Source organism: Dendrobates tinctorius, unplaced genomic scaffold, assembly GCF_039654945.1.
Source record: "Dendrobates tinctorius isolate UK_male_01 unplaced genomic scaffold, ASM3965494v1 ptg000243l, whole genome shotgun sequence".
In the NCBI taxonomy this organism is placed as follows: domain Eukaryota; kingdom Metazoa; phylum Chordata; class Amphibia; order Anura; family Dendrobatidae; genus Dendrobates; species Dendrobates tinctorius.
This window is the reverse complement of record NW_027361910.1, coordinates 11,811,694-11,836,175: the sequence shown is the minus strand read 5'-3', so window position 1 is coordinate 11,836,175 and position 24,482 is coordinate 11,811,694. Positions and strand designations below refer to the sequence as shown.

Sequence of the window (24,482 nt, the reverse complement as noted above, 5' to 3'; positions counted from 1 at the left end):
GGTTCCTAGGGCAAAAGTTGAGTAGACGTCATCATTATACATCCCAGGGAAATGTATAACATGCTGCAGGGAGACAGGGACATTTGAGTCCTTCCTTTATTTTATAGGTTTGGCTAATAAAAAGTGAGGAAGTATTATACCTAATACTGGTTTATCCACAGGCAAAATATTCATATGATAGCTTTTATTTATAGAAAATACTTTTGTATTGTAATGATTTTTGAGATCTTTGCAAATACTTGGGTCATCAGTTTATGGCGGTTTTATAAAGATTATGGACAGTCAATGTAAGGATATATATGTGGATTATATAAGTGTTGTCATGTCTGATAAGGGTTTTCATTAATTAAACTTTTTTTAAATTGAACAATAACATTTTTGCTAATAAAACCTTAAATATTTTTTCAAGTTACAATATAATCTTTCGTTAAATTGCAGACTACCAAATAAGACAGCAACAAATAACAAATACAGGTAATTCCACATCATTCCATGTCTGCATAAAAACATTGTGGGAGATTTATCAACATTAACGCCTAGAAAAGAGAGAAGTTTTGCATGACAACCAATCAGCTGACCGTTTTCATTTTTCTTTTGACCTGAAAAATGAGCTATTATTCTAATTCATTGCCATTCTAAGTTCCCACAATTTTTTACACTTGTTATGAAAAATCTCTCCTATGGTGAAATAGTTTGGTTGTCTGAATCATATTGTAATACCATTTTCCCTGTGTTGTAAATGATATTATGTTGCATATGCACTTTGCATGACACATTACATACGATACACAACATTGCATTTTAACCAGACTTTGCATTACATTGGCTGTGTTTTACCCTGTAAAAGTCTGTGGAAAAAGTCTGTTTGTGCATTTATTGATTACTTTATATTTTTAAAGTAGTTGATATTCGCATGGAGAAATATATTGGACATAGAACTAGTCCATACCGGGACTCTCTTCTTTCTGAGAATGGCTAAACATCTTGAAGCAAAAGATGTTTTTCACACATTTTCATGTAACCTTTCCATATAGTTTCTGAGTTCTTTGCAATCACCCATGTCTATGTCTTGGCAAACCCACTTTATATCATCATCATTGTTCACTAAAATGGAATTAATATTAGGACAACCATCCTCAGAAGGGATGGTGGTAAAAGTAGTAAATTTTACACGTTTCCTTTTGGAGGTAGGAGAGGTTGCAGATTCACTCTTCTGTTCTTTCCCTTCATTGAAGGAAGTTTCTGCAGATCTGTACGGCTGTCCATTTACAGTTTTAGAAGGGTTTGAAGTGATGAGATATTTACTTTCTGCAATATTTACTCCCCTTTCTACAGCTGTAATGCATTCTTCTTGCTGCAAAGGGAAGTTTATGTTACTTTCTAATATTTCTGTTCGAGTTGTAAGTCCAACCCAGTCATGTGCATGTGTCATGGCCTCTTGTTCATCCACTGGGACTTGTTTATGTCTATACTTGAGTGCAAATGTCACACAATTTATGAGAAAAACAAGAATGGCCAGGCAGAAGACCCCTAATAATGCATACATTCCAATTTCCAAGTCACTTAATCCTCTTGTATTTTGAGCAAGATCATTTTCTTCCATCTCACCATCACTACCTGGTAGATCAACCTGTGCAGGAAAACTAGTAAAATCCATGGGCATATTTGGAAGATGACTATCATCATCTAACAGACTTTCTCGTTCCCGATTCTTATTTAATGGAGCTTGGTCAGTTGTAGCTCTGTTCATGTTCTGGATGTCTCGTTCCATGGATGGTGTACCAAAGTAAGTAATATCAGGTCTTGCTCGTTCCATGGGAATCCTTTGTTTTCTACCAATAGGATGGTTTTCAAAATGATCTCTGTAGTTCACATTTCTAGTGTTATTTCCATTGTTGTGACCAAACCTAACTCTTACGTGTCCAAAACCGACAGTGAGAACACTCTTGCGTTTAGACTTCTGACATACCTCATTTATCATGAGCTCTACCTTGACTAGAGCACCCTGTCCATCTGCAATACCAGAAAATACTGTCCATTTGGATTTAGAATCTTGAGACACAGTGAAAACCTTCTCATCCAAGGATGACACACTCAATGAAAAGTCTTTAGAGTCGTAGATTTCCAGAGGAGTCACTGTACCATCACTAAACTGAATCCAACAACTGATTTCTACTTCCTGTATACAAAAAGAAAAGAGAAAATTCAGAAAACAACAGCCAAGAAAAGGAAGAAAATATTTTCATGAAGAACATTTTATACTGTAATAAATTGTAAACTACGAGGAGGTGAAGGGCACAAATTCATTTCCAAGACATAAAAGCACTAGTTTAAATTTCTTGGCAATAAAATGTGTTTTTTCCTCACTGGTTCTAAAAAGACAATGAGTCCCTGGGGCGATATGGATTTGACTTTAACAGCGGAATAATAAAGTGACTGTCAGAAGACATTATTATATGCTGACTTAAATTATCGCAGTTGTGTATTTAAATGAATAAGAATTGCACATTTCAAAAATGTATATTAATTTAAAGTTTAGCATGATTACTTGTAAGAAATGATGAAGCACTGTATGTAACCTTCAGGAAATAGCAATTACAACTGTTCTTTTTCTGTTCTGTAAACTATTTCACATTCCATTTAGGAAAGTTTGATAAAAAATGGTTAATTCCGGCGAGATATGGAACTTCATTCTCTTTATTGCTTCACAAAACACTTGATCAATGATTCATGTTTAGGTGCATAAAATAACAAATGAAAACTTTTTACATTTTATGAAACATAAAAACTTTTTTACACCAGTCAGGTTTTCTTTTACGGGATATTTTTTGAAGAAATATTTTTTAGACTTTCCATAATGAAGCCATTAAGTTCATTTTCATTATGCACAGCCATTCAGACATTTAACAACCAATGATGATGTCGTAGCTGTTACTAAGATCGGCTTATTACTGTAAAATCTGTAAAATGAACCACTTCTTGGGTAAGCTTTCATAAAGCACTTCAATGCACAGACTTGGTTAAACCATTGTTTTTCCTTTAATGCTATCAGTCAATATAAGAACATGCTTGCAAAATAGCTTGCAAATATCTACAATTGTAGAAAAAAAAGACATGGACTGCACATACATATTTTGGAAATTGTAATTTAATATTCTTGTTCTTGTGCATCTACTAATTTTTAATTTTGCATTTATTCATGTATTAGGCATACATATACAGTAGGTGCTGTGGTGTAGTGACCACTGTGTCCGCTAGGGGGTGCTGTGTGGATGTCCGAGGAGAGAGGATGAATGCCAGAGTCATGAATGACCATTATGTATCTCAAGGTGGGTGGCCTTGAGATGGAGACTGATGTGTGTGTTGATCAGTAGTGATACTGCTGACGTGTTGTGTCAATGTGTCAGGGAGAAGTCTCCAAGTAACTGGGGAGACGGGCAGGCCCAGTTACCTACAAACCCACCCAGGGGGTGTGTTTAAGAACGCTTTTCCAAAGGACTTGTGATGAGGTCATAGTCATGGGACCCGGTGGGCATGGTTACGGACCATATAAGGTGGCCAGGGTAGGTCACATGTGGTGAATGCAGGGACCCGGTTGGTCCGTTTGGAAGGTCTCGCTGGGAGGTGTGTCTGCCTCCCTGAAGTGGCTGTGTGTAATGGCTGCACGTGCCTGGTGATTCCTGGGAGGGAATGGATGTCTGCAGCATTGAGAAACAGCCATGAGGAAACCCGGACGTGGGTGAGATAACTATGAGACTGAAGAGCCTTTGTATGCCAACCTGTGTGACCACAGGGAGGACAGAGAGAATCTCTGTCAAGGACGCTATGCTGATATGAACTTTATGTTGCTTGCTTTGGTTTATGCTGCATAAATAAACCGCATGGACTATAATGGTTTTATGGAAAACCCGTGCCGGATCTGGTTTTGTGGCGGCTAAGCGAGTGATCCCCTATGTGAATGACAGCGCTACCTAACAGTGCCCATAGACATTAGACTTAGGTTGATGAAAATGAACAATATCAACAAAATCAATCAGTCATCAGGTAAAAACATAAGAGGAACCTGTCACTAGGTTTGGCCGATATGAGCTACAGTCACTGCCTTTTAGGGCTTATCTACAGCATTCTCTCGGGGTGGTCCAATCCGATGGGTGTCGCAGGTCTTGGTCCAGCGCCTCCCATCTTCTTATGATCGCCATCCTCCTGCTTGCTTCATGTGAATGATGCGTCCCTGCATCATCTACACAGGCTCCCTGGCATTGCACTCCTGCCCAGGCATACTTATCTGTCCTGTTGAGGGCAGAGCAAAGTACTGCAGTGAGCAGGTGCCGGGAAAGGTCAGAGAGGCCCAGTGCCTGTGCACTGCAGGAATTTCCTCTGCCCTCAACAGGGAAGAAAAGTACACCTGAGCAGGAGTGCAATGCTAGAGACCCATGAAGCAAGCAGGAGGGTGGCATTGCAAGAAGATGGGAGGCACTGTAACCAAGACCTACGACACCCACCAGACTGGACCGCCACCCAGGTGAGTATAATAAAAGTTATTTTTCTTCTCTTGCAGGTTGGATTGGGAGCTTATCTACAGCATTATAGAATGCTGTATATCAGCCCTGAAAGGTGTTGGCTGTAACTCATATCAGCCAAACCTGGTGACACGGTGGCAGCACGGTGGCTCAGTGGTTAGCACTGCAACCTTGCAGCGCTGGAGTCCTGGGTTTAAGTACCATTAAGGACAACATCTGCAAGGAGTTGATATGTTCTCCCCGTGTTTGCATGGGTTTCCTGTTGTGAGTTCATTTTCCCCTTCACCATTGAGGTCTGATGAACTCCCTCTTCTGGTGAAGGAAGGTAGTGAGGCTGATTACAAAGCACCTGAGCAGAATGATGATGACTGGGTGACTGGGATTGCTGACTGGATATAAGGCAGCCGACGCCCTTCTGCCTTGCGGGTGATTACTCTGAGAGATTCTTGGAGACCAGTCTGATTCCTGCTCCTCAAAAGCTAAGTTTTCTGCTCTACTTTTTGCATTTGTGTTTTGGTTTTGTTTTGCCTTGTTTTTCTGGATTTCTGCCTTTCCCTGCTGGGTGAGCTGAATTCCTTTTTGCTCTGTCTTCAGATAATACCTGAGTACTGATATAGTCTTTTTGAAGCCTAGCGTCTTCAGGGCTTTTTTCCCTATCAGTCTGTTGGCTCTTGTTTTTGAGAGGGTTTTGGCGGATTGCAGACAGCAGCTTTTCTATTCTGTCCTATTTAGTTAGCTTGGGCCCCATCATTTGCTCAGCCTATCTTTCTATCTGTGTGAGTGTTTTTTCATCTTGCTTCACCGTCATTATATGTTGGGGGCTGCCTATTGCTTTGGGGTCTGCTCTGGGGCAGTTTAGATTTCCCTTTCTGTCTTTAGGCTATGTAGTTCTCCGGCTGTGATCGAGGGGTCTAGGGCACCGTAGGAACCCCCCACGGCTACTGCTAGTTGTTGTTGTTAGGTTCAGGGGTCTACAATCCGATAGCTGCCAACTTCTCTGGTTTTCTGGACTTAGCTAGTATTCCTGTTTTTGCCTCCTACGGTGACTCATTCATAACAGTTTCCTCTGGGTACTCTGGTTTCCTACCACACTCCAAAGACATACTGTTAGGAAATTTAGATTGTGAACCCCATTGGGCACAACAATGATAATGTGTGCAAACTGTAAAGCGCTGTGGAATATGTTAGCGCTATATAAAAATAATAATTATTATTTTTATTAAAGAGTAACTATCAGTTTAATTTTTATTTCATAAATCAATAGTACACATGAAAATATACAACTTTGTAATATGTCTTATAAGAGAAAACTGCTTTTTTATCTGCCATTAAATTTGATCAGTCATTATCACAAATCACAATTTTGAATTAAAATCTGTATTCAGTGAAGACTAACTTTCCCATTACTGAGATAGGACATCTACGTAGACAGAAAGACGGAGGAGCTAGAGGCTGAGCTCCTCCCTCCTCCTCTCCCTTCTATCTAAATAGAATCTTAACCAAGACAGGTTATTACACTTGGGGCTATTTAGTTTGGAAAATCGGAGGCTTAGGGGTGATCTTATTACAATGTATAAATATATGCGGGGACAGTACAAAGACCTTTCTAATGATCTTTTTACTCTTAGACCTGAGACAGGGACAAGGGGGCATCCTCTACGTCTAGAGGAAAGAAGGTTTAAGCATAATCACAGATGCGGATTCTTTACTGCAAGAGCAGTGAGACTATGGAACTCTCTGCCAAATTTAAGAAGGGTCTGGATGCCTTTCTTGAAAAGTATAATATTACAGGTTATATACACTAGTTTCCTTGATATTGCGTTGATCCAGGGAACTAGTCTGATTGCCATATGTGGAGTCGGGAAGGAATTTTTTCCCCCAATGTGAAGTTTACTGTTTGCCACATGTTTTTTCTTTGCCTTAATCTGGATCAAGATGTTAAGGCAGGGTAGGATAGGATATGGATTGAACTAAATGGACTTAAAGTCTTCCTTCAACCTTAATAACTATGTTACTATGTTATGAGTAGCTATTGCCATCTCCTAACTCAGTAATGGGAAAGTCTGTCTTCACTGAATACAGATTTTGCCTAAGAATTGATACTTTTGAGAAAGAAGCAGATTTCTCCGATAAGATTTATTACAAAGTTGCTTAAATTTACTTGTACTATTGATTTTTTTTAAATTAAAATGATGATTAAGCTTTAAGAATGATCATTCCATTCTTCAATCAATCACAGACTGTTGTCATTTGAAATAATTTAGTTGTGTCTGGTTTCAGCCATAAGTTGGTCGGGTAGAATAACTGTAACTGCAGATATGAGATAAAATGTGTATGGCTGCAACGATCTTTCATCAGCTGAATGTTCATTCAATTGTTCGACTATAAAACTACTTTTATCTTATATGTATGGCTTATATGTATGGCCACCTCTAAAGGGAATCTGTCAGCAGCTTTTTGCTGTGTAAAATAAAGACCGCATGAGGTATGGGTTGAAACACAGATTTCAGTTATACCTCCCTTATCAGTCTCTGAACTTTTTTGTTTTAGCACCAGCTTAACATTGCTGTGACTAGCTGGTCACATAAGCATTGGGCTGACACGCCCCCTCCTGTGATAAGCACCTAAGTGTCTATGGACATTGTACACTGAGGGGGGCGGGGGAAGCTTCATCAGCTCTGCTTCATTGCTAAATCTAAAAACTCTGATTATATGAGAACTGCTGCACTCAGTAATCTAAATGATACATTGTTGGATTTTGCCTATCTTTGTCTACATCATGGTGCTCTCAGATGAGGTAGCAAAAACCTGCTGTCAGATTCCCATTCAAATTGAATTACAAATAAATTGCAAGCTTGAGGAATAATTTTCTTAGTCCCGAAATGTATCAGATATAAAACTGATTTATTTAGCAACTTGATGTGTATTTCTTGTAATAATTTTTCATTTAGTATGCACTTAGTATGTATTTACCACTGTTACAATGTTTTCCTTGCGAAAACCTTTCTTGGGAAAGGACTGCTGTCATCTGATAGATATTAGGACAGCTCTAATTTGTGGTCCTGTGTTGTAGTTCTTTGCTTGAAAAACACTAAAGCCGTTGTTATCAGCAGAATACACTATCTACTTTATGTAGATATAAGGAACGGCGGAAAGCACTAAATAAAAATATAAATACAGTGCGTTCGCCGCTCGGGGTCCACCGTGCGGTAGGTGGTATAACCGCTGCTAGACGGTGGCAGAGCAATATGGCGGAGGTGCATACGGGGTTAGCCTTCACCCTGGTGCGCAAAGCAATCGCTATTTAGTCACAGAGATGGCAAAAACATAAAGTACTGAGCGTGTTAGGGTCACAGGAGCTCAGAGCAATAACACACACGGTAAGCGGTCACAGGAATAGCCCAAGATGGCGGCACTAAGTCCTTCTAGACCTACCGTGTGTGTCCGAGTATATAGCGTCGCAGCCGCGAATGTTCAAGTGGGCTGCTACTGCAGCACGGCGTGAATACTGCCGCTCAACGACACTGCTATGGCGCAGGCGCAATGTCGGACGCTAGCAGCTGAATATGGAGCAATAGCGTGCTGGCACTGGTAGTAACTCAATCCCTCACACAAGCGTATTATCAAAGGGAAGGGGTTTCAAATGAGTCATTCACTAGATCATGCATCCATCAAACATTCACTCAGCAGCAAGTATGTCTATACTAGCACATGGCGGAACAGCCATGGGCACCTTTTATAGCAGCCGGGACCTTCCGCACGCCTCCAGATCTCTGAGATGGACAAATGAGATTTGGAGCAGGACCTGAGCACATGACTCCCAATCTCCAATGGGAGATTGTCGCATGAGCATGCTCAGTAAGAGGAGAGAAGGACTTAGCCTCAGGAGAGATTTGCTGCAAGGCAATCTCCTCTGCAATCTCTTCTGCAGTAGATAAAGAGCAGGAGAATGCAGAATGTGAGGGTCTGGATTCCTGCATAGCATCCACAGAAATCTGACTCCTAACATTACCCCCCCTCCTAGGGCCCCCCTCTCTGAGACTTCCGACCCGCCAACTTGTGCCTTTTAGTGGTGTAGGCCTCAGACTCGTCTGAAGGCAAGTCTGATGTCCGGGTAGGTGACAATGAAACCCGGAACACGCGGAAGGCATCAGGGATGGCAAGATCACCAGGTCTGAGAAGGGACACATGGGAGACAATGGGAGCAGAAGTTAAAGTGGGATGCCGCCGCCGTGTGTCGGTGGGCGTCACCATTCTCCGTTTGGAGAGGCTATCCCGTGAACAAAAGGCACAGGCCCGAATATATTTTTTTACATCCCGAGCCCTGTGCGGCCACCAATAAGACCCCGCCAGGAGTTTTGTGGTCTGCGTATTGCTGCAGTGACCACCCCTCCTGGAAGCATGTGCTCACGTGAGAACCCTCAGCCGAAGGTGATGAGGGACAAAGGTCTTACCCGGCGGCACAGAGTTTGGCCATTGCGGGGCGCTGTTGTCTGGAGCAACAGCATGTTGACAACGGTAATCGCAAATGTAGTCTTGTGCCGGACACGCCTCGAGAACGGCGTGAGACACCTCCATGGGCTCAGGGGGTGGAAACTCTGGCTCGGGTAGTTCCAGAGGCTCAAAAAAGTTGGGAGCTGAGGTAATCTTCTGCTTGGATTGAACACGCTCTATACCGCGCTCCGAAAAACGGAGGTCAATGCGGGTGGAAATGGCAATCAGCTACTCCAAAGTTGCGGGTACCTCTCTGGTAGAGAGAGCATCTTTGACGTGCTCCGCCAAACCTCTCCAAAACACAGGGATAAGGGCTTTGTCAGACCACTCCAGCTCGGAAGCCAGTGTCCGAAAATGAACGGCATACTGACTAACCGAGAGGGATCCCTGGGTCAAAGTCAGAAGCTGAAGAGAGGTGTCGTGCGTGACCCGTGGACCGAGGAAGACCTGCTTAATAGCTGTTAAAAACTGAGCAGCAGTCCGAACCTCTGGGTCACCACGCTCCCATAGTGGCGTGGCCCACTCCAACGCCTTGCCCGACAGAAGGGAGACAATAAACCCCACCTTGGCCCGCTCCGTAGGGAATCACGCAGCCAGTAGCTCCAGCTGGATAGAGCACTGGCTGATGAAACCCCTAAGGAGGCGTCATCGCCAGAAAATTTATCGGGCAACGGGAGGCGGGTAACTGTCGGCGCGTGGGAGGACGTGGACATACGCATAACCGCGTCAGTGATTGCTTGCACAGCAGCTTCGGTGGATTGCGCAGTTGAGAGAGCACTCTCGAGTGGCCAACCGGCCCTCAAACTGCCGAATACACTGCAAGAGTTGCTGCTGTTCTGCCATCACTAGCCAGACCCTGGCGCTAGTATAATGTTAGGAACAGCAGAAAGCACTAAATAAAAATATAAATAAAGTGCGTTCACCGCTCGGGGTCCACCGTACGGTAGGTAGTATAACCGCTGCTAGACGTGGCAGAGCAATATGGCGGAGGTGCGCACGGGGTTAGCCTTCACCCTGGTGCGCAAAGCAATCGCTGTTTAGTCACAGAGATGGCAAAAACATAAAGTACTGAGCCTGTTAGTTTCACAGGAGCTCAGAGCAATAACACACACACAGTAAGCGGTCACAGGAATAGCCCAAGATGGCAGCACTAAGTCCTTCTAGACCTACCGTGTGTGTCTGAGTATATAGCGTCGCAGCCGCGAATGCTCAAGTAGGCTGCTACTGCAGAGCGGCGTGAATACTGCCGCTCAACGACACTGCTATGGCGCAGGCGCAATGTCGGATGCTAGCAGCTGAGTATGGAGCAATAGCGCGCTGGCACTGGTAGTAAATCAATCCCTCAAACAAGCGTATTATCAAAGGGAAGGGGTTTCAAATGAGTCATTCACCAGATCATGCATCCATCAAACATTCACTCAGCAGCAAGTATGTCTATACTAGCGCATGGCGGAACAGCCATGCGCGCCTTTTATAGCAGCCGGGACCTTCCGCACGCCTCCAGATCTCTGAGATGGACAAATGAGATTTGGAGCAGGACCTGAGCACATGACTCCCCATGAGCATGCTCAGTAAGAAGAGAGAAGGACTTAGCCTCAAGAGAGATTTCCTGCAAGGCAATCTCCTCTGCAATCTCTTCTGCAGTGGATAATGAGCAGGAGACTGCAGAATGTGAGGGTCTGGATTCTTGCATAGCGACCGCAGAAACCTAACTCCTAAAAGTAGATAACATATATTATGGTATCTACATAAAGTACTTTTAACTGCAACTTTTAAATTTACAGAAAACAGAAAAAATAAGTGAAAAACATCATACACTATAAATGCATTACCTGTTTTGGAGAACTAAGGTGTTTTTGTTCTAATTAGTTGCGCATATTGAACAAACTATACATAGCAATACAGACATACTCAGATACTAACTACACTGAGGCTATAATATTAGCCTGCTTCGCATCCAAGAATATACAATCAGTAGGAAACATCTTTTTAGGACTTTAATGCAGGCACACTAAAAAAATTCTTAAAATAATTATATTGATACAATTTCAAAAACTTTTATTAATAAATCTCTAAAAATATCTAAATACACATATGACTATAAGGACTCGTACCCAGCAGCATGAATAAAATCGTCCGATGTTGTTCCTGAAAACTCAGATGAGTGTCATGAAAGTGTCATGCCAGTATAATGTGATTTTTCTCACCTAGCATCCGTATGACATGAGTATGTAATCCATATGCAATGCGATTTTAACATTAGCTTTTACATAGAGGAATTCTCTAAGTCATTGAAAGATAGGTTTCTAGCAAAATATTAATCAAGAGATATATGTATTTAATTAATAAATCAATAAATTACAGAAAAAAAGCAGTGGGAACCCCCAAAAAATTTTTAACCAGCAGAGGGAAAGTAGACAGCTGGGGGCTGAAGCTTACAGCCTGGAAAGCTCCATGTTTATTATCCCCTTCTGAGGCTATAAACATTAGCCCCCAGCTGTCCGCTTTTCCTCTGCTGATTAACAAAATTTAGGGGGATCCTAAGCCATTCAGTAATTTATTGATTTATTAATTAAATACATGTACAGTAAGCTACATAAGCACTATATTAATTATATATGTCACACACATATTTGTAGCTATCTATTCTATATATTTATTTATTTATTCTATCCATTCTATTCTGACTGGTCATGCTGTGATTTTACTGTGCTTGGCTGATGAAATGCTGGGTTTTCTAGGAGATGGGTGCATAAAAATCAGATGGCACATGCATGGTCTGTGTGCTGTGCGTTTTTTTTCTCACACCCATTGACTTGCATTGATGAGCCCCGTCCATTATATGATGACAATTGCAGCATGCTGCGATTTTTTTCTCAGTCCAATCAAATTGAGAAAAAAAATTGCAGATGAGCAGGGAATCATAGGTAAACATTAGGCAGAGTGCAATCTGATTTTTTATCTGATTGCACTCGTTCCTTTTTCTCACAAATTAGTTTGACCCTAAAGTGCAGCTATTGCTCTGGTATCCACATAGGATAATAGCAGAATGGCCACACAAAAGTACTACTGAATATATAATAGTTATAATTCCATTTAGCATTAATAGATTGCAATTACATATTATAGTAGAGAAGCAACTAATAAATATATGCATGCAATAGACTTTGAGACTGATTCATCAAATCTTTTACTTCTCAAAAGTGGTGCAAAGGCTTTAAAAAAATACAAAATTTTTGCAAAACATGGAATTGGGCTTAAATTTTAAGTGTTTGATATTTTTATGCCACTTTGGATCAGCTTCACTGAAATGAGTGGAGCTGAATAGAAGGTGGGACAGCACAGTGAGGTGCAACTAAAGATAGTGAATTCATTAAGTGGCACTGTCTCTTGACCCCTTACCGACATATGAGATACTTGTATGTCATATGCTAGCTCCTTGACTTTGGACAGACTCACAATCCGAGCCTGCATCTTTCCCTGTAGATGATAGCTGAATTATTAAGCCATTACCTGCTTCCAACAACTGCTTGTGGAGCAGAGCTAGACCTACGGATGTTAACCTGTTAAATGCAACTGTCAATCTCTGACAACGGTATTTAACATCTGCCCACAGGATGGTGAGTCATTCCAAGCACCAATCGGCGTGCCCATGATGTTGTCGTGGAATGCCAATGAGTTTCTATGAAATCAGTGTTTGCTGAAGACCCCATGCCTGTTATTTTGATACCTCTGTCAGTATATCGCTGGCATTCAGGAGACCATGAGTTTCACTATACATAGCGGTGCTGATGCATTGCTATGTATAGCAATCAAAAGAGCAGCTTTGTCATTTAAGGGGACTAACAAGTGCAGGAAAAAGTGAGAAAAACTTGTTTTTAAAAATATAAAAAAATACAAAAGTTCAAATCACCCTCTTTTTTGCCTCATTAAAAATAACACAATAAAAAACCCTAACAAATTCACCAATTTGGCATCATTGTATTTGTAAAAGTCGAATCTATGAAAATATAACATAAATTATCAATCGGTAAACGGTATGACGAGAAAAAAATTCAAAATGTCAGAATTACATTTTTATGGACGTCCCAGCATTGCAGTAAAAGGTGATTATTATTATTATTTATTTAAATAGCACCATTAATTCCATGATGCTGTACATGAGGAGGGTTCACATCAAAAATCAAATATCACTTACAGTAAACAGACTAACAATGACAGATTGGTATAGAGGGAAGATGACCCCGCCCTTGCGGGCTTACATTATGCAGGATTATAGGGAAGGGGACAGTAGGTTGGGGGTTGTAGTAGCTCTGATGGTGTTGAGGTGGTCGTGTGGTCATTACAAGTTGTAAGCTTTTTTGAAGAGATGGGTTTTCAGGTTCCATTTGAAGGATCCAAATGTGGAGGATAATCGGATGTGTAGGGGCACAGAATTCCAGAGGATGGTTGATATTTGGGAGAAATCTTGGAGGCGATTGGGTGACGAGCAAATAAGCATGGAGGAGAGGAGGTGTTGGGAGGACTGGAGATTACATGAGGGAAGATATTGAGATATTAGTTTGTAAATATAAGGAGGAGAAAGGTTATGGATGGCTTTGTAGGTCAGCGTTAGTAGTTTAAACTGGATACACTGGGAAGCCAGTGAAGGGATTTGCAAAGAGGGGAAGCAGGAGTGTAGCGAGGAGAGAGATTAATTAGTCGGGCAGCAGAGTTAAGGATGGACTGGAGGGGTGCGAGAGTGTTAGAAGGTAGGCCACAGAGGAGGATGTTGCAGTAGTCGAGGCGTGAGATGATTAGGGCATGAACAAGCATTTTGGTAGCGTGAGGGTTGAGGAAAGGGTGGATTCTGGAAATATATTTCAGCTGAAGGCGACAAGAGGTTGCGAGAGCTTGGATGTGTGGTTTGAAGGACAGGGCAGAGTCAAGGGTTACTTCTAGGCAGCGGATTACCGGGACAGGGGATAGTGTGAATTCATTTATTGTGATAGATATATAAGGTAGGGAAGGTATGTGAGATGAAGGAAAGATAATTAGTTCAGATTTGTCTACATTGAGTTTGAGGAAGTGAGTGGAGAAGAAGGAGGATATGACTGATAGACACTCTGAGATTCTGGAGAGCGGAGAGGTGACATCTGGGCCAGAGAGGTAGATCTGAGTGTCATCAGCATATAAATAAGCCGTAGGACTTTATGAGTTGTCCCAGGCCAAGGGTATAGATTGAGAAGAGAAAGGGTCCTAGGACAGAGCCTTGAGGGACACCAACAGAGAGGGGGGAGATAAAGAGGTAATATGGGAGTGGGAAACGCTTGTTGGTAAGGTATAAGGCGATCCAGGATAGGGCGAGGTCTCTGACACCAAAGAAAGAGAGGATCTGTAATAGGAGGCAGTGGTCAACTCTGTCAAAGGCAGAGGACAGGTCTAGAAGGAGGAGTATAGAGAATTGTCTGTTAGTTTTGTCTGTAAGTAAGTCATTAGTAAGCTGGGTCAGGGCAGTCTCAGTGGAATGGTATAAAATGGTATAAAAATGTAATCTTGGGGCAGAAAATATAAACCCTTACACAGCCCCGTACACAAAAAATATGAAAACACTACAGTTATCGGAAAATGGTGACATCAGTGAAATTTTTTTCTTACAAATTTTTGATCCCTCCTCCCTTAAATAGAAAAAAAAAAAATACATGTTTGGTATATGCATACTCATACTGAACTGGAGAATAATTTTGCTAGGTCAGTTTTACCATATAGTGAACACAGTAAACAAAAAAAAACCCACAAAACAATTAAGGAATTGCACTTTTTTTTGCAATATCAATGCATTAATTGATACAATGAATAGTGTTTTTCAAAAGTACAACATGTCCTGCAAAATATAAGAAGGAGAATAACGATAGGCTAAGGCAGAGAAGGAAAAAACAGAAAAGAAAAAAAAGGAAAATAGCCTTGTCAGGAAAGGGTAAATGGATTTGGTGCTGTGATAAGACTGGTGTAGTGCGAGCTTGCATTATGCCACCATGCCTATCTTAATTAATCTCTATGTATTCAGTTGTTGGTCATCAAAATATAACTCCTAAGTGAATAAATATGCATATATTGATGAAGGGAAATAATGTGTCTCAACTAAATCTATGAAATCATGCAATAACCCACCACCCACCTTGTTCACATTCACGTCACTTGGCAAGTGGAAAGGTTTTAGATACTAGAGTTAGGAATATCCCACAAGGGTTGCCTTGACGTGGCGGGATGGCTTGTACATTATTTTGATCAAAATTATGTTTACTAAATACCCTTATTATTATTATTATTACCTTTATGCATTATTTGCAGCTTATTTTTGAACTTCTTAGTTCAGGATATTTGTGTTTTTTGGTTTTGTTTTCTCTGTAATTGTCATGTGTTAATATGCACTTACATTGTGCATACACATTAACTTACTTTCTCAGTTCAGACTCCAGTTTTTTATTCATTTCATTGTGCATTCAGTGCATATATGGGTGTGACCGCCCTCTTTCTGAGCTGGGAAAACCATCCTGTCTGGTCTATGCTTTTACTAGTGGTTCAGTTCCTCGATCCTTGTTCATATTCATGTCACTTCAAATTTATGTTTACTAAATACCCTTATTATTAGTAACACAATTATGCTCATACCTGCTAAGAGTGATGTTTGTTCAGAACATCAAAATTAATGGGTAACTCCCCATAAACATGGAAGCCTTCATAGAAAATCGGAGTCAGACAAACCCAACAAAGACTACTTTTCAAAGTCACATTTATCAGTAAAAAATTCAAATTTATTACACATTTCTTACAGAAAAATATATATTATACAAAATGAGTCAATATCAAGGTGGAGACATGTTATTATTATTATTATTATTATTATTATTATTATTATTATTACCTTTATGCATTATTTGCAGTTTATTTTTGAATTTTTCATTTTAGGATATTTGTGTTTTTTGTTTTTGTAATAACCCACTAGAGTCTACAGTACAGTGGGTTGAGTCAATGCTGTATCAGCAGAATACAATACAGTATCGATTTACATAATTGCCTTGTAATGTTTTAATTTCCTGTTCTGTCCAGATGTCACCGTATCCCAGAATTCCAAGCTGAGGAAGTTCACCGACTGCCATATTGGGACACCCGAGTGATGAGTTTCTCAATATGGAAACTGCTGCTGGTACCAACCTATTGCGCAGTACCACCAGTGTAACACATACAACACAAACACACACACTCTATACGTCATACGCAACACACACACACTCACACACTCTCACGCACTCACATGCACTCACAATCACACAGTCACCCACTCTCACTCACCAGTGGAACACCGTCACACTGCGCCTGCGCGAATTCCGGGACAGCACATGAGGGGAGAACACAGCACAGCAAGGAGAAAGACAGCAGACAAGGGGGATAGCACATGGGGTAGACAGGTTAAAGAAGAGAGCACAGATGGGAGAAGTCAGCACATGGGGAAAGGGAGAGTGGATAGGTGGGTGAGCAAATGGGGGGAGAGATTTTCAACGCTGCAAAGCCTGCCCCCATCGTGACATTACCTCCCTCCCGATGCGATAGCATCGAGCCTCCATCTAGTATGTACATATACAGTATCTACATAAAGTGCGGGTGTACATCACACACACACACACACACATATATATATATAGTATATTATATATATATATACACTGTATACTTTTGTGCTCAAAAGTTTACATACCGAGGCAGAATTTTTGCTTAATTGGCTTTTTTCAGAGAATATGAATGATAACACCAAAACTTTTTCTCCACTCATGGTTAGTGGTTGGGTGAAGCGATTTATTGTCAGACTACTGTGTTTTCTCTTTTTAAATCATAAAGACAACTGAAAATATCCAAATGACCCTGATCAAAAGTTACATACCCTGGTGATCTGGGCCTGATAACATGCACAGAAGTTGACACAAATGGTTTTGAATGGCTACTAAAGGTAATATATTCTCTGAAAAAAGCACAAATTCTGCAGGGGTATGTAAACTTTTGAGCACAGCTGTATATATTCTGCAGGGGTATGTAAAGTTTTGAGCACAACTATATATATATATATATATATATATATATAAAAACAAACAAACAAAAAAAACAACCAGCACCTCCTAATGTGAACACGAACAAGCTGCAAAAACTGCACAATACAGACCAGGGGTCTCAAACTCGGCAGAGTAAGAGGGCCGCACATAAATAAAATTTGAGCTGGAGGGCCGCATTCCTTTCAAACTTAATACACCTCGTACACATGCGGCTCTGCTCCGTACAACTTGTACACACACGGCTCCACTCTGTACACGTCATACACACACACGGCTCCGCTCTGTACACCTTGTACACACACGCGGCTCCCCTCCATACACCTCGTACACACGCAGCTCTGCTCCGTACACCTCGTACACACGCGGCTCTGCTCCGTACACCTCGTACACACGCGGCTCTGCTCACCTTGTACACACACAGCTCTGCTACATCCACCCTGTAAACCCCTCCTGACCCACTCCACACATAACCTTACCTTCAACTAGCACCATGACAACCAGCAGACAGCAGCGTCCGTCCTGCATACACTGAGGCCCCTGATCAGGTGACCCCTGACTCCTCCCCCTCCTGTGACCTCATCCCAGGTCCTGTGCAATGTGTGCACACAGAACAAGCCATAGCATGCTCCTGAATGTGCACCCTTGCCCCTGCCTCAGGGAGTGAGACATGTGGTGGACCGCGGGCATCAGATGACTGCCTCAGGGGCCGCATGCGGCCCGCAGGCCGCGTGTTTGAGACCTCTGATATAGACAAAAAGAATACAGCACATGTGCATGAATCTAGGCCATGTGAAAACACAGAAACACATTAAAACCATTCAATTTGGATAATAATCCTCAAAAATATTTTTTTCAAATTTTTTTTTTTAAACTTACAGTATGATGAAAATGAAGGTTCTTAGTGCAAAAATTGGCCAATTCATGTAAGCCCATGTAAATTGTAGGCTTAGCCCAGTAGTGACATATTTGTCCAAAATTGTAGGCTGGTGGCCCAGAAGTGGCTTATGTACGTTAGAGCAGGGACCCATCAGGGGGAGGTCACCTTGCCATGGTTGATGGGCTTACATGAATTGGCCAATTTGTGCACTAAGAACCTTCATTTTCATCTTACTGTAAGTTTTAAAACAAATTTTTTGAAAAAAATATTTTTGAGGATTATTATTCAAATTGAATGGTTTTATTGTGTTTCTGTGTTTTCACATGGCCTATATTCATGCACATGTGCTGCTGTATTCTTTTTGTCTCTCTCTCTCTATATATATATACAGTATATAAATAATTTATTTATTTTTATTTTTTTATATATATCTACTGGTTTAAGTGAAATTTATTTTTAGACTAGTCACGGCTGTTTCCTTCATTACTCCAAATGTATGTTTGTCTGTATTCTGCTTTCAAATGCAATTTCACATTTCCATGGCAACAGAAAAAATTAAGTGTAAAAACATCATATACCGCAAATATTATACCTGTTTTGGAGAACTAAAATGCTCTTGTGCTATCGTAGTTGCATATATTGCCCTGTTACTTCCAGGACTAAGCTGAAGAGAAAGTGACAGGCCTGTCACTACCTGGATTCCAAGGTCTGCAATGGTCACCTTTTCATCCACTACCATTACAGTCTTCTCTGCCAGAATGGCATCAGAAAGTGGGGACAGTATCTGGAAGAATAGATGAATGTGAACATGTTAGATGTAACAAGACCGGTCTACGCATTACAGTACATCTATATACCAGGGGATGTTATCAATACCATGGATGGCAAGAAGAAACAAATGAATCAATTTTGGATCAAATAAAGCCAGATGTGTCACTTGAAGCAAGGATCACCAAGCTACGATTTTCCTACTTTGGACATATCATACGAAGAGATCAATCACTGGAGAAGGACCTCATGGTCAGAATAGAATTAACAAGGCAATGAGGATGACCAGCAACTTGATGGCTTGATAACAATGGAGAAAACCCTAGTTAACCTATCTAGGCTTGTACAAGATCGATCTTCTTACAGATCGTTCATCCATCAAGTCGCCGTGGCTCGATATTGAGCCGAAGGCTGTTAAATAATGATAAATAATATACCAGGGAGATTCCATGTTGAAACTTTTCAGTGCAAAATCCAATTTCAAGATTAGAACTAAAACATAGAATTTCTTAATCATAAAAGTATAGAAAACAAATAAAATTCATACACAATATTTTGACACCTCATATACAGGATTTATTTTAAATAGTTGATTGTGAGCTAAAAATTGGTAATTAAATGACAGATTTTTTTCATATTCATGCATGACCATTTCTGATACTATCAAGGAGATTTTAGTCAATGACCAATTATTGAATTCCTTTTTACTATTACCTGTAAAGTTGTCATACCAACTTCTAGTCCAGTCAGAACTTGTCCCTTGAGACTCACAACTTTGGATTCATCCATTCGGATAAATTCACTTATTAAATCAGTGATGTCCACTTGCCAGTCAGATCCAAGCATATACGTGAGTTGTCCTGGAGTTTCAGAGGACTCAGCTATGAACTGTGTAAGAACCCGTAAAATGGCATGTTGATATTGGAGAGCACAGCCTCTTCCCTTTTTGTCTTCATCATCGTCATCATCACTGTCTCTAGCTGATCTGGAAAAGAGTATAATAATATAGCATTACTTATTAAACAGGTAGATAGATTTGTGATAACTTTTGATTGATTTCATGCATTAAAATTAAATACTTTTATTTTCAAAATGAAATGAGCACAGAAAAAAGTACAAATCTGTCTATTCTGACATGTGCAAGAGCTGAACTCAATGGAAAAATAGCATGTAATGTAATATGTAATATGTGTTTTTAATGCTCTACAATATGGACACCAGAATTAAAGTGGTTTTCTAGGTCTCCATATAAATTTGAGCAGTCACTAGTTTGCCAAATTTTACTGTATACATGGTGCACACTGTAAGGATTACTGTCTATTTCCAGCTTGTGGTCATGTGACCAGAAGTATGCAACTTACATAGATACAGTCACATGCCAACTACCAACTGGATGAGAAGCTAGTCAGCATGTGACTGCCATTATGTAAATCGTCTACTTTCAGTCACATGACAGCAACTCTGAGCAGGAAAAAGAGTGGAATCCTTACAGTGAGCATATTGCACATTGTTCTGATTCAGCAGTCACATAGAAAAACTGCAGAAAATTACATTGAGCCTCTTTAAGTAGACTAACAAAAGCACGAAAATAATGTATGACAGTGCACATATTTTTATTGGTTAATGCAGATTTAAAGTAACATGTTCATGAGGTTAATAAAAGCCGTTTACTGAGGTTTCAGCAAAGTGTTACTTTGCTAACACTTCTAAACTAAAGGGTCTGCTATAATAGTCTACCTTGCAACATTACCTGATACCAAAACTGATGACCAGAAAACAATAGACACTTTGCTAAATTCATCATAACTAAATGATGGAGGTGATGGAAGTGGGAGGCCAGTACTTAACACATCATATTTCCTTAAGGTAAAATTTGCCAAAATTAAATAAAATATTATAAACACACTCAAAAATAGAAGTGACCAGCAACAGTTCTTTCAGTTATAAAAACATAACATTTATTGAATGAGACCACAATAAAAGACATTCAAATTTTAGAAAAAGGTGCTGGAAAAAAAAAGGTCCAGATAAAACAAATTCATTTGTGGCAGCTAAGTATACTATGTTACTACTCTCTAATTCCATTGCTAGTCAAAAAGCCACAAGATTAATAGGTCATTTGAACAAAAATATTCAATAATTTTTAAAGTGTCTGTGCTTAAGTATAAAAGTAATTCATGTGCAAAATATTTTTTCAAATCTGATTTATTTTCAGGGTTATCCAGAGAAAAATAATTAAATAAATATCAAGTAAAATAATAGGTGCTATTATAAATACTTGACCACTAGATGGCACTAAATCAATCAAGAAGGTTTGTAGGCACAAAAAGCTGTTCGTACAACTATGAAACTCCTTGCCCAGACGCACGCGTTTCGCCCTGCTTCTCCTTCCCTCGAAGAAGTAGGGCGAAACGCGTGAGTCGGGGCCAAAAGGTTCATAGCCCATTTTTCTTCAAGTGCCTCCTTATTGTGCATCTTGAAACAGCCACACTGCTAGTTTTCAGAGAGTCCAGTGTTTCAGCTGATGTTATTTATGGGTTTTTCTTTGCATCCTGAACAATTTTCCTGCATTTGTCACAGGTCCCAGGTGAGGTTGTTACCTTTAGTAGCCATTCAAACCCATTTGTGTCAACCTCTGTGCATGTTATCAGGCCAAAATCACCCTATTATGTGAACTTTTGATCAGGGTCATTTGGATGTTTGGGGATGTCATTATGATTCAAAAAGAGAAAACACAGTAGTTTGACAATAAATGGCTTCACCCAACCACTAACCATGAGTGGAGAAAAGGTTTTGGTGTTGTAAAACTTTTGCTGGAGTATGTAAACTTTTGAGCACGACTGGATATATATACAGTATATATATATATATATAGAGAGAGAGAGAGAGAGAGCGAGAAAGAGAGAGAGAGGTATTACCCAAGCATTAGTTCTGTTTTGTGCACCATTGCATTGGCTTCAGTTGGTCAATTTTTAATGTTTAATTATTTTATCACCTTCTACAGTACCTTATAAACTTTTCATTTATATACTTTACTAGTTGAAGAGCCCGGCATTGCCTGGGCATAGTAACCAACTGTGGTTAGTTGCAACAAATTATAATGATTATATTACACATAAAAACATTTCACATCATATATTCAACACTACAGATTTGCAACACAAATTAACTAAACGTTTACCCAAGTATTGATAGTATTTTATTTTCAACTCATTCAAGAGCCTTTTGATAAACAACATTTTTGGTTTTTCCTTTCGGTGCAAAGTTGAACAGATTTTTGGCAGTTCCAACTCTTGAACAGATCACGTAAAGTTGACCATGAGAAAAGCATGGAGATTGCAAATCAAGCCCTACTACTTAAATCAATCCCTACTACTTTCAAGGACTGTCCCTGAGCATTGTTAATGGACATTGCAAATAGCAGTTGAACTGGAAACTGGAGGCGTTTAAAATAAAAAAACAAATCAGATGGAATGAGTGGAATCCTTGGAATGAAAATGTCCTCTCCTTTGGCACATCCTGTTTCTGAGCTGTGTATCTAACCCTATCTGGTGTGATAATGTCTGCTGAGCTGTGTACCTAATCCTCTCCGGTGTGATACTTTCTGCTGAGCTGTGAATTTAATCCTATCATGTGTTACTGACTGCTCAGCTGTGTATCTAATCCTATCCTGCATGATACTGACTGCTGAGCTGTGTACCTAATCCGATCATGTGTGTTACTGACTGCTCAGCCGTGTATCTAATCCTATCCTGTGTGATGCTGACTGCTGAGCTGTGTATCTAATCCTATCCTGTGTGATACTGACTGCTGAGCTGTGTATCTTATCCTATTCTGTGTGATACTGTCTGCTGATCTGTGTATCTAATACTATTCTGTGTGATACTGTGTGCTGAGCTGCTTATCTAATCCTATCCTGTGTGATACTGTCTGCAGAGCCATGTATCTATTCCTCTCCTGTGTGATACTGACTGCTGAGATGTGTATCTAATCCTATCCTGTGTGATACTGCCTGCTGAGCCATGTGTCTAATCCTATCCTGTGTGATACTGCCTGCTGAGCCATGTGTCTAATCCTCTCCTGTGTGATACTGACTGCTGAGCCGTGTATCTAATCCTATCCTGTGTGATACTGGGCTCCCCCTGCAGTCTGTGTCAGAGGGTGGTCCGTGTTGGCACGGTAATAAATTGTGTTATTTCCAGCTTTACAGAAGGACGATGACACCATAGAAATGATAACTTTACAAAATTTTGTGGCTGTAGCTACGACGGTGCAGATGCCAATCCATACATACACTTTTTCCCCATTATGCACTTAGGGGCAAAATTGTTTGGTGAATTGGAACAAGCGGGGTTAAAAATTTGCCTCACAACATAGCCTATGATGCTCTCGGGGTCCAGATGTGTGACTGTGCCAAATTTTGTGGCTGTAGCTATGACGGTGCAGATGCCAATCCTGGACATACACACATACATACATACATACACTTTTTCCCCATTATGTAGATAGGGGCAAAATTGCCAATACACACACACACACATACATACACACATTGAGCTTTATATATTAGATATATGGTCTTGTTTGCAAATTTTTTCTTATATGATCCTTTTTTTCCCCACTGTCTGTCTGTCTGTCTGTCTATCTATCTATCTATCTATCTAGTAGTTATCCCTTATTAATCTAACGAGGATTCCACTTACATAGCAGAGAATGCATGCTGTAATTTTCCGATCGTTTAGGAAGAGATATATACTATGTGTATGGTATGACAACTGGGGCAGTGATAGGCATCAAGAAACAACAGAAAATCTCCCACAGTTTTGCAAAAAGTAAATACCCCAAAGAAATAGCTTGAAAAAACTAAATATAAGCTGTGAAAACTAAATGATACAGAAAACATTGAAAAATAAACAAGATGATAAAGAGATAAATGGGATGATATCACTCCTCCTTGCTTTATTACTGCCTGAAACATTTAATACAGTACACACACTTTATATAATTATACTCAAGAGAACAATGCAGTAGACTCTGTGCTAATAGCTTTCAAATAATGCTCTTCAAATTTGTAAACTGCATGTTTGTTGCCTTAATCAGCGTTTTTCCACTTCTATTGTTCTTGTCTGAAAGCTCTATGTAACAATTATGTAAAGCGAATGACAGGGAGGGCGCACTCTAGATGTTGTATGACATGCTCTGCAAACAGGGTGTGGAGAAGTGTCAGAAATAAGCTTTTTATTGTATAAAAATGATGGCTGTTTTACAATAATATATAAATATTTATTTTCATAATAATATGTACTTTTGTATTTTTTTCTCATCTTCCATTTATGTAGATTAGACACTATGAAAATCTAACTAATCAAACTAATACCATATTCACAGCACTTCCTGAATCCATAACTAGCGTTGAGCATTCCGATACTGCAAATATCGGGTATCGGCCGATATTCGCTGTATCGGAATTCCGATACCGAGTACCGATATTTTTTCAATATCGGATATTGGAATCTGAAGTTCCCATAATGCAATGAGCCACTGTTGTGGCTCTGATTGGCTGCCGAAATGACGTCATCATGATGCGCGGTCTGTGCGCATCATGATGCGCCGTCAGTTCGGGCCTTCCGGGGGGTCTGTACTGACTGCCCGGGGGTATGTACCGGCCTGCCGGGGGTCTGTGCCGACTGCCCGGGGGTCTGTGCGGACTGCCGGGGGTCTGTACGGGCCTGCCAAGGG

General features: G+C 40.3%; 1 protein-coding gene across 1 annotated transcript in view; it reads right to left on the bottom strand.

Annotated features, from left to right (window-relative positions):
* Positions 1-239: 239 nt before the first annotated feature.
* TMEM132D (transmembrane protein 132D) overlaps positions 240-24,482 on the bottom strand; it is a 1,611,777-nt gene continuing 1,587,534 nt past the window's right edge. Inside the window, exons 7-9 of the mRNA XM_073557069.1 lie at positions 19,458-19,728; positions 18,568-18,759; positions 240-2,179 (exon numbers count right to left, since the gene is read on the bottom strand). Coding sequence (XP_073413170.1) covers positions 1,004-2,179; positions 18,568-18,759; positions 19,458-19,728 — 1,639 coding nt within the window. The 3' untranslated portion in view covers positions 240-1,003. The remainder of the gene's footprint in view (positions 2,180-18,567; positions 18,760-19,457; positions 19,729-24,482) is intronic.